This window comes from Grampus griseus (assembly GCF_964374135.1).
Source record: "Grampus griseus genome assembly, chromosome: 17".
Taxonomy (NCBI): domain Eukaryota; kingdom Metazoa; phylum Chordata; class Mammalia; order Artiodactyla; family Delphinidae; genus Grampus; species Grampus griseus.
In genome coordinates, this window is record NC_139011.1 from 19,346,576 (window position 1) to 19,363,989 (window position 17,414).

General features: G+C 39.3%; 1 protein-coding gene across 2 annotated transcripts in view; it reads right to left on the bottom strand.

Annotated features, from left to right (window-relative positions):
* Positions 1-2,416: 2,416 nt before the first annotated feature.
* Positions 2,417-17,414, bottom strand: part of COLEC10 (collectin subfamily member 10) — a 41,662-nt gene continuing 26,664 nt past the window's right edge. For both annotated transcript variants that reach the window (XM_082674551.1, XM_082674552.1), the window contains exons 4-6: positions 9,468-9,521; positions 7,772-7,867; positions 2,417-5,892 (exon numbers count right to left, since the gene is read on the bottom strand). In XM_082674551.1, coding sequence (XP_082530677.1) covers positions 5,501-5,892; positions 7,772-7,867; positions 9,468-9,521 — 542 coding nt within the window. In that variant the 3' untranslated portion in view covers positions 2,417-5,500. The remainder of the gene's footprint in view (positions 5,893-7,771; positions 7,868-9,467; positions 9,522-17,414) is intronic.

Sequence of the window (17,414 nt, forward strand, 5' to 3'; positions counted from 1 at the left end):
ACTTTCAAAGATGGAGACACAAACATATATTTACCCCCTGCCCTGCACTTTTTATAAAATATCTCCATGCAAGGGTGTTTAAGGTTAGAAACCCCAGAAGAAATATTTTCAAGCTTCTTTAAAAACTGTGCTTTTTGATATTTCATTCCAGTGTCTCAAAATGTATTTTTGGATCTTCTTTTTCTCAAATGTAGAGATCAAAATTTTGGACTCTTGGAAATAGCTTCCTATGTTTGTTCACTCTATTCTTTAAGCCCTAAGGTCCTTTAGGGCAAAGATAATATCCCTATTCTGTGGAAGAGAGAACTGTGGTGATTGTAATTTTGTGCCTGCACATAAATCCTTCATCCTTCCTGGAGACTGAGTCCCTGAAAAGTACCAACATCAGCAGAATCAAAGATAAGGTCAGACAAACCAGGGAGTTTGGGGAAACGTATTTTGAAACATTATTATTTTAAACATAAACATTTCCAAAAAGCATCTATTTGTAAAACACATATGTTTCTCCCAGTAAGCTTTCTCCAGAATCATTTTTTCTGAGTTGATTCAGGAAATATACATATGAAATTGTAATCTCCTAGGAAAGAGTCTTCCGCAGTTGTCTATTATGTGCACTACACTTAGTAAAAATATTCACCTAGACTTTATTGGATGTAAATTGAATGTGTTTTGCAATTATGTCTCCACTTACCTCATTTTCTCAAGACTTAGGAAATTTCTGTGCCTGCCTTGTTTTTTCACATATCATGGTGGAGATTCTGAGTATTCTTCCCGACTGACGTTCTATCAATATATCAAGGGGTGGGTTGTAGACAATCCTCATCTCTATCACCTCCCCCAGAAGCCCACTAACACAGTTTGTCCAAAGGATAACACTTACCTCTTGATAAATTCATCTGTTTAAGGGTTCTAAAGTGAAAAACACATAGGCCAAAGCATTACATACCTTTAAAATTGTGTGGACACACATGAATCTGCATTATTTCCCAGCTGCAGATGCCAACATGGTGATTAATTTAAGGTTTCTGTGCTCACATTTTAATAAATTGTAAAATTCTGATTCCCTTCCCCCTTCTCCCTACCTGTCTTTATTTTCGTATGAAAGTGACAGTCTGTGGGAAATCTGTGTTTCACTGAATATCAGCTGTAGGTCACCAGAAAAAAATAATGTGGAGGAATATTTACCAAGTGTTACCGCTCATCCATGCACAATCACAAGGATATATTCTGCCTTGTGAGGTAGTGGTGTGGGTGAGCATACACAACGACATGAGAACTTCTTGTTCACATCAAAATTAGCCAGCCTACAGGAATTTATAAATGTATTTGAAGAGATGTGTCAATGTTGCTCTTCAAGAAATGGTAACGTTGTACTTTTACAAAAAAAAAATTCTCTTTGTCCAACCTATTTCAGTATAATTTTGAAGAGGCGTTATGTTGAAGAGGAAGTAGGAGTAAAAATAGAATAGGTTTATATATTCCATCCATGACAGTGGATTAACTCTTGGGCTTCAGTGTGGTAACCTCGATGTTCAACGAGCCAAAGGAGAGTTCTGTTCATGAGGCTAGAAGTCTGATCCGTCTTCTTTTCCATTGTGTCTCCAGCCCTCATCACATGGTAATGCTCCATAAGTACATTTGATGAATTAATGAGTTAGTGAGCTCTACTGGGCACCTAAGCCAATTGTTCGCCATGTCAGTTTCATGAACCTGGTCTCTGCCTTGGACTTCATCCCACTGGCACTGGACACCTGCCCTGAACCCTCTCAATCAGGTCTTACCAAACCATCAACCTCTTAACAGCCTCCTCCCTTAGGGTTGAACCCTCTCCACTGAATACCCTCTCCTGATGAATAGATTATTTATAATTGAGATGCCCCACATGACTTTCAATCCCAGTTCTACTCTATATCTGTGCCTCTAATGCCTCACCAACAAAATTTGAATTCACTGGGAGTGGGGCATACCATATAGGGTTAGAGAAATGTACAAAACTGGGTATCGGGCTTCCCTGGTGGCGCAGTCGTTGAGAGTCCGCCTGCCGATGCAGGGGACACGGGTTCGTGCCCTGGTCCGGGAAGATCCCACGTGCCGCGGAGCGGCTGGGCCCGTGAGCCATGGCCGCTGAGCCTGCGCGTCCGGAGCCTGTGCTCCGCAACGGGAGAGGCCACAACAGTGGGAGGCCCGCGAACCCAAAACAAAACAAAACAAAACAAACAAAAAAAACACTGGGTATCCACCTTAGTAACCAGTGCCGCAGTGAGCACAGTTCTCCCTGCCCTGACTTGTACTTTCATTTAGAGGCTGATCCAGCTGGTCTCAGGGTCAGACCTCTCAGAGTTAGGAACAGCAGAAGGGAGAACAAGGACGTAGATGGAAATTAGAGACAGCATATTTTATTTCACTGTAAGGAAAAACTTTCTAATGGAGTTAGAAAATTAGCCAAAACCTTCAAATATGGACTGTGTGACCACCTGTTAGGAGTGCAGTAAAAGAAAGCCCTATATTGAAAGACAATGTACGTATGTATACCACATCTGTGGCAAATGCAGTGTGTGCTGCTGTTTAGTTAACCTGTCCTATTCCACAGACATCTTATGGTCTCCAGGTATGCAATCCAGAGAGCTGGAAATTAACTGGTTAATAACAATCAAAGGAGCTCATACATCTAAGCAGGAAAAAATACATCTTCTTTAATGTCAGTAGTTTTTATGGGTGAGTTGTCCAAAGTGTAATCAATGCTTGTTATATTTCTCTCAACACAGGATGTATACCCTTCTACAGTGTTTGGGCAATGACTCTGGACATAAGATAGTTCTTCTTGTCTGGCTATAGAGTGTGTTGCTTTGAAAAGGCAGCATTGTGCAACTGTGAATACATTTTTAATTTTCTTCCCCTGGAACGTTTATGTCATCCTTGGGAAGTGCCCAGATATGTTCCTGAAAAGTTGAATATACATTTAACTTTTAAGAATGAAATTGATTTTAAATGCTAATTATTGAAGGGAATTATCTACTTTATTCTCTTATGGGGCAAATAATTACTTGCTCATTTTTAGTTTTGGCAAATCTTAATTTTAATACATCTGCCTTGCTTTCCCTAAATCTGTAGTTATTTGCAAAACTGTAGTGACACTGAACTAAATCACCTCCTCAACATTAATGACATGTGTAGACATTCCTGAATTTTAAAAGAAACCAGTGAGTACCATATTTGTAAGGCAAGTTTCTGAATCCCCAGCATTTCTATTAATTAACCCTAATCTTTACCTTTGGAAAGTAATCAAGAGAGATTATTTGAGCCCCTGTTATCACAAGAGAATCGTGGATGAAATTCCATTCAACATAAGAGCAAAAAACATAGGCTGGAGGGAACACTGGATTGACAGTTTCAATCAGCAGAGTGAAATCCTGCTTTTCTTTCAAATGAGTTGATTTTGGTAAACTGCTTAGCTTCCTTGGACCTCAGTATTCTCATTGGAAAGATGGCAGTAAAAACGTCTGCCCTTCGTACTTCACAGAGTTTATCAGGATCACATGGAAAATGTTATGTGAAGACATTTATTTTGTAAAGCACAAAGTAAGTTTTATAGCAAATCTAATTAAGTGCGTAGTGCCTTCAAAATTTCTCCCAGGCAAGGTCTCAGGATGAATCCTATCTTTGAAATTCTGTCATCTTCTCTTGGAAGCACTGGCAGCAACGATGAGTCATTGAGAGAAATGTTGTTATTATTATAATAATCATAATAGAAATTAGAATAGTATGGACGGTACACACAGTTAATATTCATACTTGGGGGGCTTAGAACAAATCAGAACATGGATCCCGGTGTGAGCTGCCCATAGGCAATGTTTACTGTCTGCTCCCTCTCTCCTCTTTTCTAATCCCTTTCTTTTCCTCTAAGTGCTTCTAGATTCTTGTTCCTCAAGCTCTTGGCTGGCATTCTACCCCAGGATACTGGATTTGATATGGTGTCCTGCTTTGTAATTTTTTTTTTTTTTTTGCGGTACGTGGGCCTCTGACTGTTGTGGCCTCTCCCGTTGCGGAGCATAGGCTCCGGACGCGCAGGCTCAGCGGCCATGGCTCACGGGCCCAGCCACTCCGAGGCATGTGGGATCTTCCCAGACTAGGGCTCGAACCCGTGTCCCCTGCATTAGCAGGCAGATTCTCAACCACTGCGCCACCAGGGAAGCCCCTCATTAACTGTTTTGCCAGCATTTTAAACGTCTAATTATATGTCACAAACTATAACTGGAGCATCAGTTTATAAGGGGATAATCTAGGGTTTTGTTGAACTTTTATTTTAAAATTTCAATTTAGAGCTGCTTTGAGGTTTGATCTGCAGTTCAAAGTAGAATTTTACCAGCTTAGTAAATGTGAGCCTCAGGCACGTTCCAAGCTCCACACTTGACACATTCTTGTGATGTACTTGAAAGTACTTGAAGGCATCACTGATGTGAGATTTTTACAACATACAGTTGCAGAGAATAAAGGGCCTCCCACAAAATGTCACCATGCATGATATATTAGTAGAGGCAGACAAGGGTCTTAGAGACTTGGTGTTGGTAGCACCCTGAAGCTTCTAGAGTTTTCTGAAGGCTTCACAAACCCTTTCCTTCATTCTCCATGCCAAAAGGGAGAAAAGTTGCTATGGATAAACATAAGATGAGGAAACATGGAGCCATATTAATAAAGGGGGCAATTTAGCAGGAGGATTCTAAATAACATTGTGTGGGAGCTAGCCTTTTCTTTTTTTTCTTTTCAATTTCTAGACCTCCCTTTCCCTCAGATCACAGGGTTAATATATGGAGGCCTGGAATTTACCTGTGGGCCTACAGAAAGGGGGCCAAGGCTGGGTATACTTCAGTGAAGGCCGTCAACCAGAAGAACAGAAGTTATCTGGATGATTCCATATGGTCTGGAACAGGGCACTAGGCTAGAAGTTCCTCATATAAAGGCTTAGAGTTGAAGTATTTCTGAGGGTATGCAAAGAAGAGGACCTTGCATGGGTGGCTATGGCCATGGTGGGTGACTGGTCAAAGAATTGGGGATCTTGGGTTCAAAGACAGATAATACCTTGACATTCCTAAGAGAAGAGCCTCTCATATGTCTGGCTTGGCGCCTAATCATCCCCAACCAACTATCCGATGATCCACTGGGCCAGATAGACAGTGGTTTACGGCTCTAGGGAGAGACGGCAGAGCAAATGCCAAGTGAGAACTTCATTGGAGACATAGACAGCCACCTCCTGCACAACTAGTAATTCAAGCTCTCTCTTGGGACCCATAACCTGGTGAGCTTATGGCTCAGTAACATACCGTGTATGAAAATGTTCAAAATCGTCATGGACGAGCATGGCGATGGAGATTCCAAACCTCAGTCTAGCATTTCTCACTTGCCTTGAGTCAGAATGAATTTAGTGTAATTAGACAGGAAAGATGGATAAAAATAACTGCCATGGTAGTCACAGGGAAATGACAAATGTGCAGCAGGAGGGAAGTTACTTTTTCTTCTTGACAAACTCACAGACAAAGTACATGGTAAGATGGCACTCTGTGTCATTCCACCTGCCTGAACTCAGCATTTCCACACAGTCCTCGTGGCCGTAGGGGTCGCTGGGCTCACCCTCCTTCCAGTTGCTGTAGTTCTGCAGTGGAGTGTTGTCGGTGAACACATACTGGCCCTCTCTCTCAAGGTCATTCACCCCAATGAACACCCGGAAGAAGCCACTCTTGGAGACGTAGTCTGCCAGAAGCATGTTGGCAGCTTCATCCTTTGGCATGGCGAGCATTCCACCCCGGATCCGGCAGTGGGACAGGGATTCCCTGTAGTTCTTCTCCTCCTGAACGATGTAGTAGAATTTCTCTTCGGTTTCCCTAATCCCTGCTATGACTTTGCAGCAAGGAAAAGAAGAATGTGATTATATGTGTCAAAAAGAGAAACGCTAAGTATAAAATATTGCTAACTTAAATTCATTTATTCAACGTTTAAAATTCTTTTCCAAGACCCTATCATGAGGTGGGCACTGGTTCAATATTTTCTCCACCTTTCTAGCTGTCAAATGGGGAAAAAACTCCTGTCATTGGTCCTCCCTTGTCTTTTTCTCCTTCACTTCCCTCACAATGTGAAGCAGAGAGCTATTTTGACAAAGATGTGTTATATGAACTGTCACTCAGCTCATCTCAGACAATTTTTCCCCTCCTAGTTTATGCTTTTGCCACACTTACCGTTCCGTGAACATGACCTTCTCTCTTCCACTTCCGTACCTTTCATGCCTGGAAGGTCTTCTTACTGCTTTATCCGGCAAATTCCTACCCATCCTTTAGATCTTAGTGGAAGTGTTCTCTCCTATAAGAGCCTTTTCAATGCTCCTGGACAGACGTGAGCACTCCTGTGCATTCTCCCCTATGTTTCCATTGTCCCTTTCACTTCACAGCACTTGACACATTCTAGTCTAATTGTTTGTGTGTCTCTTCTACTGAACTGTGAGCATCTTGAGGCCAGTGACCATGTCTTTGCCACTCTGTAGCCTCAGTGCCTGGAACAGCATTAGGGGGTGGTAAAGGCCTATTGGACTGATATGGAAATAATACAGAAGTTTGTCCCTATGGGCCAGATTCCTAGATTGTGAACATATACATCAATTGAGATAGATGGTCTATACTTCACTCCAGGTACATAAGTAGACTGAGCTTCTGAGTAAGATTCAGGACAGAACTGGGGACTCAGAATCATCCCAAGCTCATAATATGCTATGTACGTTTTGGCCTATGGGGGCATCTACATACATCTTTTTAGGGTCTATAAGTTAAAATTTACAAATAAATCTATGAGCACTCAAATGTTAAGGACTATTGCGCTATGTTGAACCTCTGGGGTCTGGTTTATTCATTAACGTCCAAGTCATGTCAGATGCGGCATCTTCTGAATAGGTTATAACCAGAGTTATAACTGAGGGTTAGTTCATATCAAACATTTCCTATGCCTTTAGTATTACAAGACGAGAATGGACACAAGATGGCAACTGTGTGCCTCCAGTATTGTACAATAAATATGGCTGGATTATAATAAATAAAAGTACAACAAAGTGAAACCAACTGTAACAGTATGAATGAGACAGTATGAATGAGTTCCCTCGTTCATACTGTCTCAGGAGAGGGCACATAAGCCCCACTTTAAGGGCTTTATTGAGAACTTTAATAGGGAAATACAAGGGAAAAAAAAATGACTGATATGGAAAATTGCACAATTTAGAGAAATGCATAATGTTCCTATTGATTTGCACTGAGGGTAGAGGAGTCATGAAACCTGTGTTCAGATCCGTGCTCCACTGTTCATTTAGCTTGTATCTATGGGTAAGGTAATCTCTCTAAGCTTCAGTCTAATCATAAAAATTATTATTATTCCAAGTACTCAAGAAAGTAGCTGTTGTTTTTATTATTACTTTTATCTTCTGAGATGCTGGCTGTTTGAAAGCTGGGCCTTTTTTTTCTTAAGGCCCAGCTAGCCAAACTCTGCCTCTTCTTCATTCCCCTCTCTCACTAAAGCACCCGTTTCTACCCATAGGAACGCACATATGTATGTCCACAGGAAGTGGACCTGAAATGTCCTAGAGTGAGTGGATAATTAGGATTTTGAGAGACCTTTAAACTGTTGACACTATCTCAGTAGGCCTTTGCCCAAAGTTATTTCCTGCTAGGGATGTTGGAATTGCAGTGTTGAAAGAGATAAATCCACGGATAAATAGTACAAAGCAATAGAAGAGACTCACCATTCTTGACAAACTTCATCGATGTCTTGAGGCGAGCCACACTGATATCCAGTTGTCCAACAACTTTTCGGTATCTTCCGCAATCACAGACAGTCCCTTTTAAATGACAAAGCTGTGAATTCATGTTGAAGCACAAGCAGACTGGTTGAAAAGAGCAATTGCTCTCTTCCCAATATTTACTGTCTTCTTCAGGTCTGGCTACGTCTCTCTGTGAACGGCTATGCTTTTCGTCTTTTATTTAATACAGGGTTTCTGATATACCTTGTCTTTAGGAACTCAGAAAATATCTTTTTAAATATTTTAAATTACTTAAAACACAGTTCTAAACGAGATTTTTTAAAAGAACTGTCAATATGACTAAGCACTGTACACATATTGTGGACCATTTGGCATTTTGTTGAACACAGAACATACCAGTCTCAGAATAAAATCTTTACAGCTTTTAAAATACATATTTCTAGCCAGTCTTCTCTTCTGTTACTGCATTGTTCACTGGCTCACACAACTCTGCCAAGACAGGAGGAAACTTTCACGATGAAATAAATGTTAATTCTGATTATCCATTTGGAGTATAGCTTAATGTTTCAAGGACTAAGTTTAAATCTTGTGAATAGATCTATCTTACAATTTCAAGAGTCAGTTGTTCCATTTGTGGATTAACTATGATTTTAACTTCTGCCATTAATTCCCCTTTGCTCATTTACCTTTTCAATTACCTACTGGTAATGTGGCAGAGAAAGAATTGTAAGGAAAACGATGTAAAATTCAAATGATTCCCAGATAACCAATAAGGGCCTGCTGTATAGCACAGGGAACTCTGCTCAATATTATGTAACAACTAAATGGGAAAAGAATGTGAAAAAGAATAGACACGTGTATATGTATAACTGAATCACTCTGCTGCACACCTGAAACTAACGCATTGTTAATCAACTATATTCCAATATAAAATAAAAAGTTAAAAAAAATTCAAATGATTCCCTTTTCCTATTTAATGGCTGCTTCATGTCAACATTTCCATTTGCTTTGTTTCTTTGGTTGTTGAAAAGCAAAATGAATTCTATTAGCCAAAGGAAAAAAAAATATCTGTGGCTTTATTTATCCACATTCACAGTTAAATATAAGGACGTTAAAAGAGCTCTTAGAATTAGTCCACACTACACCTTTACGGAGAGAAATAATTGAAGCTCACCAAGAACAAGCTACTTTTTTCCTTGCATCAAGCGCTGGAAATAGACCTCTCTTTCAGTATCAGGGAGAAACTCCCCGGCCACTGAGGCATGTCCTGTAACCACAGGGCCTCACTGGATCAGGCCAGTCTGCTGCTGGCAAACTGCTTGGCCAGTATTTGGCTGAGATGTTGGTGGAATGTAAGACGTGCTGGTCCAATTGTTGTGGCCCTCGTGGATTTTCCTCCTGGTCTCGGAGAATGAGGGCTGCTTCCTGATGTGCTGGGTTTGCTGCCTCATGGTAAGCATGGGAGGGGTGGAATCACCATCCTCCCCTTCCCCAGAGGCTTGGAAAGTCACCAGCAGATACAGAGGAAATTTTCATTCTTCTCTTGCTTCTGGCCCAAGGAAAATGAGGTTAATCCCACTGAAAAGACTATTGTTTTTCTATAAACTATATTCATTTTTAAGATGAATAGATTTGGAATGATGCTAAAAATTAAGAAGAAAAACTAAGTATATTATACCTGCTTTGCCTTTTCCTCCAGGTATCCCAGGCAAACCCTTTTCCCCTTTGTCACCTGAAGAAAAACAATAGCCATGAAAAGAACAACTAAATAAAACAGTGTTATTGATGAATAGAATAGAACGCATAAAATCTAATGAAATAGAATTATTTCAGGCAGACAATATCTTATACACCTAAAACAACAGGAAAGAGGTTTTAAAATTCATTGCAATATCTCCAACAAATATTCCTTGGTTTTATAAAAATAATTTGATTTTGAGTTGGCTCTACAGGTACAACAAATCAAAAAAGTCATAATTTAATTAGATGGAATGTAGAATTCCAGTTGGATGTATAAACGTTTAAGTTTGTGTCACTGATCTTACTAACATGTTTTTATAATGTGGCCTTCTGGGCAAAGCTAAGACAATATTCTGCATGTTTTTAATTTAAGAAGTGCCATTGTTTTACACATCTGGATCAACTGATTAGCACTACACAGTGTCTGTGTATTTATTATGCCCCCAAGTTCTTCCATGTGCCTCTGCCCTTGGATTTTCAAAAACATGTATCGTGCTTTTTCAATTTAATTCAACAAATACTATTTACTTACTCTATGCAAGACAAAAGACTTGCTTGGTACTTTGAAAGGGTATAAAGAGAGACAAGATTAAACATCTGGCTTGAAAGAGTTTATGCTTTTTGGAAGAGATGTGATATATGCAAATATCCATATTTTAAAGTTGTGTCAAAAATATTATACTGACATATCAACCTTGATCATTTTCCTCTCTGCTCTTTTTTGTATTTGACCTTTTTCTTATTCAGTCAGAGACATCCACAAAACAGTTTTCAGAGAATCAGAATTATTAAAGCAGAGAGGAAAAAAGGTTGAATTTTTTCAACTTCAGAATAAGCTCTTGAAGCCCACATCAGGCACAATAATTGAAAGCAAAACTTTTGATTTATAAGAGGAAGTGTTTGCCTGAAGCTTTGGGCCCTGAAGTACTCTTCTCCAAAGAGAAGACCCTGATAGAAGTAAAACAGAGTTTATGCTTCAACAGTGATCTGGAAAAAGAATAAGAAAGAATTCAGGGGGATGAATACAGGATGAAGGTCATCCAGGCTAGAGAAGAATATGAGGCTTACTCTTGTAGGATAATGATGTGGCCAGGAATTGGGTATATGACCGAGGGGGCAATGTAAGGGGCAATGGGGTCAGCATTGAGGTTCTGCCTAACCCCTTCCTTTCCCAGCAAAAGGGAAAACCTGGGAGCCACTCTAAAACCCAAAAGGTTCCCCATGTTGCCTGCCAACTAGCCATTCTTTCATCACTGTCTGCTGAGTGCTTTGCATTGAGTCCCGTACATATTGGCCACTGATCATGCAGAAAGGCATGCCTGCCAGGGCCCCCAGGATTTGCTGAGCCTTTCCAAATTGACCCATGTGGACACTTTTCTTTACAGTGATGCCAGAGCTCCCCAGACAAAAGGAGGGGAGTCCTTGAAACCCCAAATGTAGTTTAAGTATGCTGGGGAATGCCTCAGAACTTGTACTTGGATGAAATGAAACAATGGGGAAATCTATGACAATGGAATGTGATAAATATTATAAGAAAGACCATGAACAGAGATAACATACTCTGTCCAATGCAGAAGGGAGTTGGAAGAGGTAGTGCCCCAGCTGGAAGAATGAAGGAAGGCTCTCCTGAAGAGATGGCATTGGAGCTTCAGCAGGTGAAGGTAGGAGCAACATAGGAAACAAGGTACAGCAGAGGTACAGTTGGGAAAGAAGCATAAACATATGCCGAGCACCCTGATGAGGAAGACTGATCTGGACACACCTAAGCTGTGTCCTGCAAACTCCTCATTTCCCTTATATGTAAATTGGAAAAGATAAGACTAGATTTTGAGAGTATGTTAATGGAAGAAAAGGAATATATACTTGCTGAGTGCCAATCATTTGTCAAGTTAGATACTTTCTAGGTATTATCATATTAAATCCAATGAGCTAGGTACTATCATTATATTTATTCTACAACTGAAGATACTGAAGATCAGAGAGGCAAAATAAATTGCTCAAGGACGTCCAGCCATTCAACAGCAGTGCTGGTATTGAAACCCAACCACTTCTGACTCCCCAATTCATGGTGCTTTTCAAATAACTTAACCAATGACTTAATGAAGGGAAGCCAAGTTTTCAAAAAACGTTACAAAAAGTTGAAAGGAATATCAGTCCTATCATCACCAAAAGCAATATGGACTTGAAGGTTCATATGAATATGGCTTAATATTTTAATTAAAAATCGTTTATTTTCTTTATATGTGAATCCTTTCAATTCAACATAGGTTGAAAATTGATTCTAGTTCTGCTATGACCCTAGTTCTGGTCTAAGCCCAATAATGAATATTAAAAAAAAAAAGCATACATAGAGTATTTGCTTTAGAAAATGATAGGTTTTGGGGGACTTCCCTGGCCGTCCAGTGGCTGGGACTCTTTCACTGCCGAGGGTACGGGTTCAATCCCTTGTCAGGGAACGAAGATCCTGCAAGCCGCGCAGCACGGCCAAAAAAATAGGTTTTTAAGGAAAACAAAGTGCACATAAGAGACCAAGGAGATGAGACATTAGCACCATTGTCTACAAACAGAATGAAATAAAGGAATTGCCTGGTAGGTTTTCAGAGAAGGTAAAGACGGCTGTGGATCAGAGTAGGGCAAGATTCATTGAAGCAGTAGCCTTTAACTGGATCTTAATGTGGGAAATAGATACTTGAATTGATGCATGGATTTTTTTTTTTTTTTCTGAGAAGATGTAAGCACTGTGACTACTTTCCAGTATTTTTTTTTTTTTTTTTTCGGTACGCGAGCCTCTCACTGTTGTGGCCTCTCCTGTTGCGGAGCACAGGCTCCAGACGCGCAGGCTCAGCGGCCATGGCTCACGGGCCCAGTCGCTCCGCGGCATGTGGGGTCTTCCTGGACCGGGGCACGAACCCGTGTCCCCTGCATCGGCAGGCGGACTCTCAACCACTGCGCCACCAGGGAAGCCCTACTTTCCAGTATTTTGACATGAATTCCTTTCCTGTTTTTTAACAGATGGGAAAGTCAATGGAGTGTGGTGGAATGAAAGACCATGGAAGTCTGAAAAACCAGGGCTTGAATCTTGACTATGCCATTTAATAGCTAAACATGGACAGGTTACTTAATTCCTTTAAGCCTCCATTTCTTTCATTTTTAAAGTGGAATAGTGGTACCTTAAGTCATAAGATCATTAAGAAGGATAAATTAGATAATGTTATCATGGGATTAGGTCTGTGCTTGACGCCCAGAGGATGTTCAACCAGGGTTAGCTTCTGCCCCCTAAATCAGAGTTATGGTAAAGGAAAGCATGCCAAGTACTTAGCCAATTCATGGTGAATGTGAGCTCATAGTGTCTACTTCCCCAAAACGAAATCTGGTTTAAAGCATACGCAAAAATTTATTTTTGACCCATAAGTGAGAACACCTCTGTATTAACTGTCTTAATGTTGAAGAATTAGAGGTTGCATTTAAACAAACAAGCACCATAATACTTTCACTGTAAAAAAGATTATTAACCTTAAGTAAAAGCATCTATTTTGTCATGAGATTGAATTTACCTATACTAAATCATCCTTTCCTATTCCTGAAATGAAATATTGACATCCAGAAAGCTACCTTATCCATTCAAGTGACAACATTAAGGTCAGCCCAGAAAGCTGAGATTAATCTGAGTCAGTGAAAAAGGACCAATGAGTCATTTAGAAGGACCAATGACAAAATGAGAACAATAAATTTCAAAGTTCAGATTAAAAATGAAATTAATCCAGGTGAGCCAGAGCAATGAACCTCCATTTTTTTTTTTTTTTTTTGAAATTCCAGGACATGACATAGCTCTGGAGGAGTAAAAAATCTTAACCAATGGTGAAAACTGATGTTAAGGGAAAGTGGTACTTAGAAATAAAGAGTAGAAAAGAAGGTCACATCATAGGAAATAATGTATATCATTTATTTTTTCATCCTTAATGCAACGAACATTTAGAAAGTTTCTACTGTATAGTAGACATTAGAATAAGATGGTTAAAAAGCAGCATCCTCACATACACTTTAAACAAAGAGATCTGATATAGCTTTTGTTCATTTGTTTCCTCCAGAAATCCACAGTGTATTGGATGAAACAGACAACCTAACAAGCCATGATGACAATAAAGTGATGGAGGTGTGCACTAGATGTATAGGCAACTGAGTTTGAATAAGGAATTGCCTGAAGAGGATAAGGTTAGTTAACACTATCCGTTCCAGACTGTTACTTCTCCAATTTTTGGAAGTTCATGCATTTTAAGGCTCAGAAAATCATACGAAAACTTTTGATCCTACCCCTTGACTCGTCGTCTACCACCCTTCCTTCCAAAGTTACCTAGTCTTATTCTATGACAGGATTAAGACCAGGCTCAAGATCATGAACTTCAACCCTCCTGGTTGGAGCCTCATCTAGATTTGGCACATCTAAATCTAGGAATGTGCAACATCTAGAATAATTAATGAAGGCCTTGAATTCTGGACGTGTTCGTGGCAATGACTTAGCCTCCCACTCTACTTCTGCTCATCTCTAGGGCAATACTTGAGATCTTAACCTTATATAACTTGGTCGCATCTCAGAAATCTTGAAGTCCAACATCCCACACTCTGGCTACACCTCTCCTTCCCTTTAACCATTTGTTAAATGAAGCAGATAGAGCCAGAAGCAGATTCATGATGTATTTTTATCTGAAGCTTACACAATTTGAGGAGACTTCTTTAAAAAAAATACTAAATTACAAATGACAAAGTACTTATAAAAATGAATCCTTGTTATAAGAAAAGAAAACTAAGTCACTAAATTTTAAAAGTAGCCAATTACCACATTACAAAATTCACTAAAAATCATAAAACTTTAATAAAAGAATTTTGTATTTCTATAATTATTTTTTTTCATATATTATGTGCTGCATATGTTTGGCTGCATTCATATACATCCATTGACCTATTGATAGGTGCATCATTTCCCATTTCAAAAAAAATATCATCTTTGCATAATTCAAGTTTGGGGTCTGTTTCTGCATGCTGTATTCATTTCCATTGGTCTATTTGTCTCTGCACTAAATCAATACTATCTTAATTGTTTAACTTTATAATAAATATTTAAATGCAGTAATTTAAATCTTTCACTTTTGTTTTTATTTTTCAAGATGGTCTTTGGGAATTCATGGTCCTTTTCATTTCCCTATAAATTTTGAATTGGCTTATCTTATTCCAAGAGAACTACTTCTGGGATGTTAACTGAAATAGCACTGAATCTATTGATCAATTTGAGGATCATCTTATTAATATTGATCATCTTAACAATACTGAGTCAACCAATCTATGAATGTAGCTTTACCTCCATCTCCTTAGATATTCTTTAATTTCTCTCATTATCAACATGTGGTGTTTGTCGTAGAGAGCTTATGCACCTTTTGTTGGATTTATTCCTAGATATTTGACCATTTTGATGCTACAATAAATGGAATCTTTTTAATTTCAGTTTTTAAAATTGTTTCTAGTATTTAGAAACAAAATTGATTTTTAGAAGTTAAGCTGTCTAAAAAACTTAATACAAATAGCTAATCTGTAGATTCTTTTGTATTTTCTGGGTATGTTATCATGCCGTCAGGAAATAATCACCCTCTTCTTCATTTCCAGTTATTATGATTCTTATCTCTTGTTCTTGCATTTTTCCTCTGGCTGGCACCTCTTGTATAATATAATTTTTTTTCTTTTCTAACATCTTTATTCGAGTATAATTGCTGATTAGACTTGGTGATGAAGGCTATGCTCATCTCATTTCCAATATCAGGAGAGAAGTGTTCAATATTTCGCTACCAACTATGATTTTTAAATAGGTTTCTGTTGTTGTTGACATTCTTTTCATATTAAATGTTTCCCTCTATTTCTAGTTCGTTACATTTTTCTTAACACGAATGGGCCTATGTTTAATGAAATGTTTTTTCAGAATTCCTGGAATTCTAACTGGAAATGTTTGTTTTTGAAATGAGAAAAAGAGTGGCATTTCCTGGGCTACTCATCTCTGGCAGGCCCTGAATTCCCAATTCAGTTTGAGCAGCTTTCTGCTCAAGCCTCTTGGTCTCTTAATGCTGCCTCAAGTATGAATTGGTAAATGTGGAAAATTAGCACAGGATGTAGAGCTTACCTTAGCGTGGCTCCCCTAAAGTCTTTTTCAGTTTGGTTGCCCTCTCATGCCTTCAGACATGGTTTTATTTATTTTTTGACTCAACTAGTCATGCTTAGCAGAAGGATTAATGCAGGTGACTCTCTCATGGCCCGTAGCAGAAATCTGAATTTAATTTTTATTATTAATAACGTAAGAAGTTACTTTCACCTTCACAACTTGTTATTGATGGTTATGTAAATTAAGAATATTGTCAGCTTTGAGAATACGTCTGTAAAGTCTTGTTCATATCTGAGCTGTTAGATTTGAAAAATGTTTCCACAGATTAACTCTAGCCTGGTACATTTCAAGCCTTGTTTCTTTTGCACAATCGACACATTTCTTGGGCTGGGTGCCCCGGACACATTCTTATGATGATCTGACTTCTACCCCTGCACTTTTTGATTATGACTTTGGATAGATCTGCACAGTCGGTGGTAGGAGTATTCTTGGAAGTTATTCCTACTTTGGAACTGTTAGCAAGAATTTAACTGTACATGGAAATAACTGCAAACTACACAGATATATCTCATTAAGTCCAAACAAAATATTTCCCCCACTCAAGTTCTTCTTAGCTAGCTCCCAAAATACTTGTATCCACTCCAAAAACTTATACAAGGAGAAGTATGTTGGAGGGAAGTTGGTGCAGGAGACAGTGCTCTCTCTTTCTCTCTCTCTCTCTTTTTTTTTTAAGGCTGTTATTGTCTTTATTTTGTCCATGAGGGAACTGAAGCACAGATAGGTTAAGAAATGTATACAAGGTCACACGGCAAGAAAGACACTGAGTCAGGATTGAAACCCAATCATTCCGATTTCAAACCTCAAGAGTTCAAATATTCTGCTGTATGGCAGCCCAAGTAATCCATGATGGAAGATGTTCACACCTTAATAGATGTTCAAACTCAGGTTGAGAGCACAAAGGAAGGGTTCAGGAAAAGCTTTATAAAGAAGCCTAGTCTTCATGGTCTTGAAGAATAAGTGGCATTTTGACACACAGTGATGGACGAAGAGGTGTGTAGGGGTAGGAAACTGTCTGAGCAAAGGCAGAGGGCAGAAGAAGGCACCTTGGCGTGTTTGGGAAACAGCAAAAGGAGACAGTACCCTTAATCCATGCATTCCAGTGGGGACAGTACCACCTCATGGATGCAAAAGTCAGTGCAGTGGGGGGGTGAAAAAATCTTACTCTTTTTTAATATATAAAATATAAATACACACAAACTACATAATATATAGTCCATGGATGGTGTTAAAATTTCACGGAGGGGTGGGCAAGAAGGAAAAATATGTCTGAACAGCTCATTAAGGGGGCAATATGTCTCAAAAGGCTTGCTGGCAAGGCATTGGTTTTTTAAAATGTTGAGAGGCACCATTTTGATGAGTTAAGTTTACTTTACAAATTCCACCAAGACTTGTGGCCACGTGAACCCATCGCTGAGGCTCCTCTTGGCGGCTTGGGAAAAACCCAAACAAGTGCGGGGCTCTGCAGCCAAAACTTCATCAGCACCACCACAGGTACATCCTACAGCAGGACCATGAACCATGAGGGGTCCATGTAGCTCTTCTTCAGCTACGAGGTCTTCAACTTCACGTGAATATACACTATACGGTGGATATAAGCCACTGGATCAAAAGGAACCATAATAACTTCTTTTCAGTGGTACTGCCTTCTATTTCTGCCCTCAAATGCAGGTCGAAGGAAGTTTC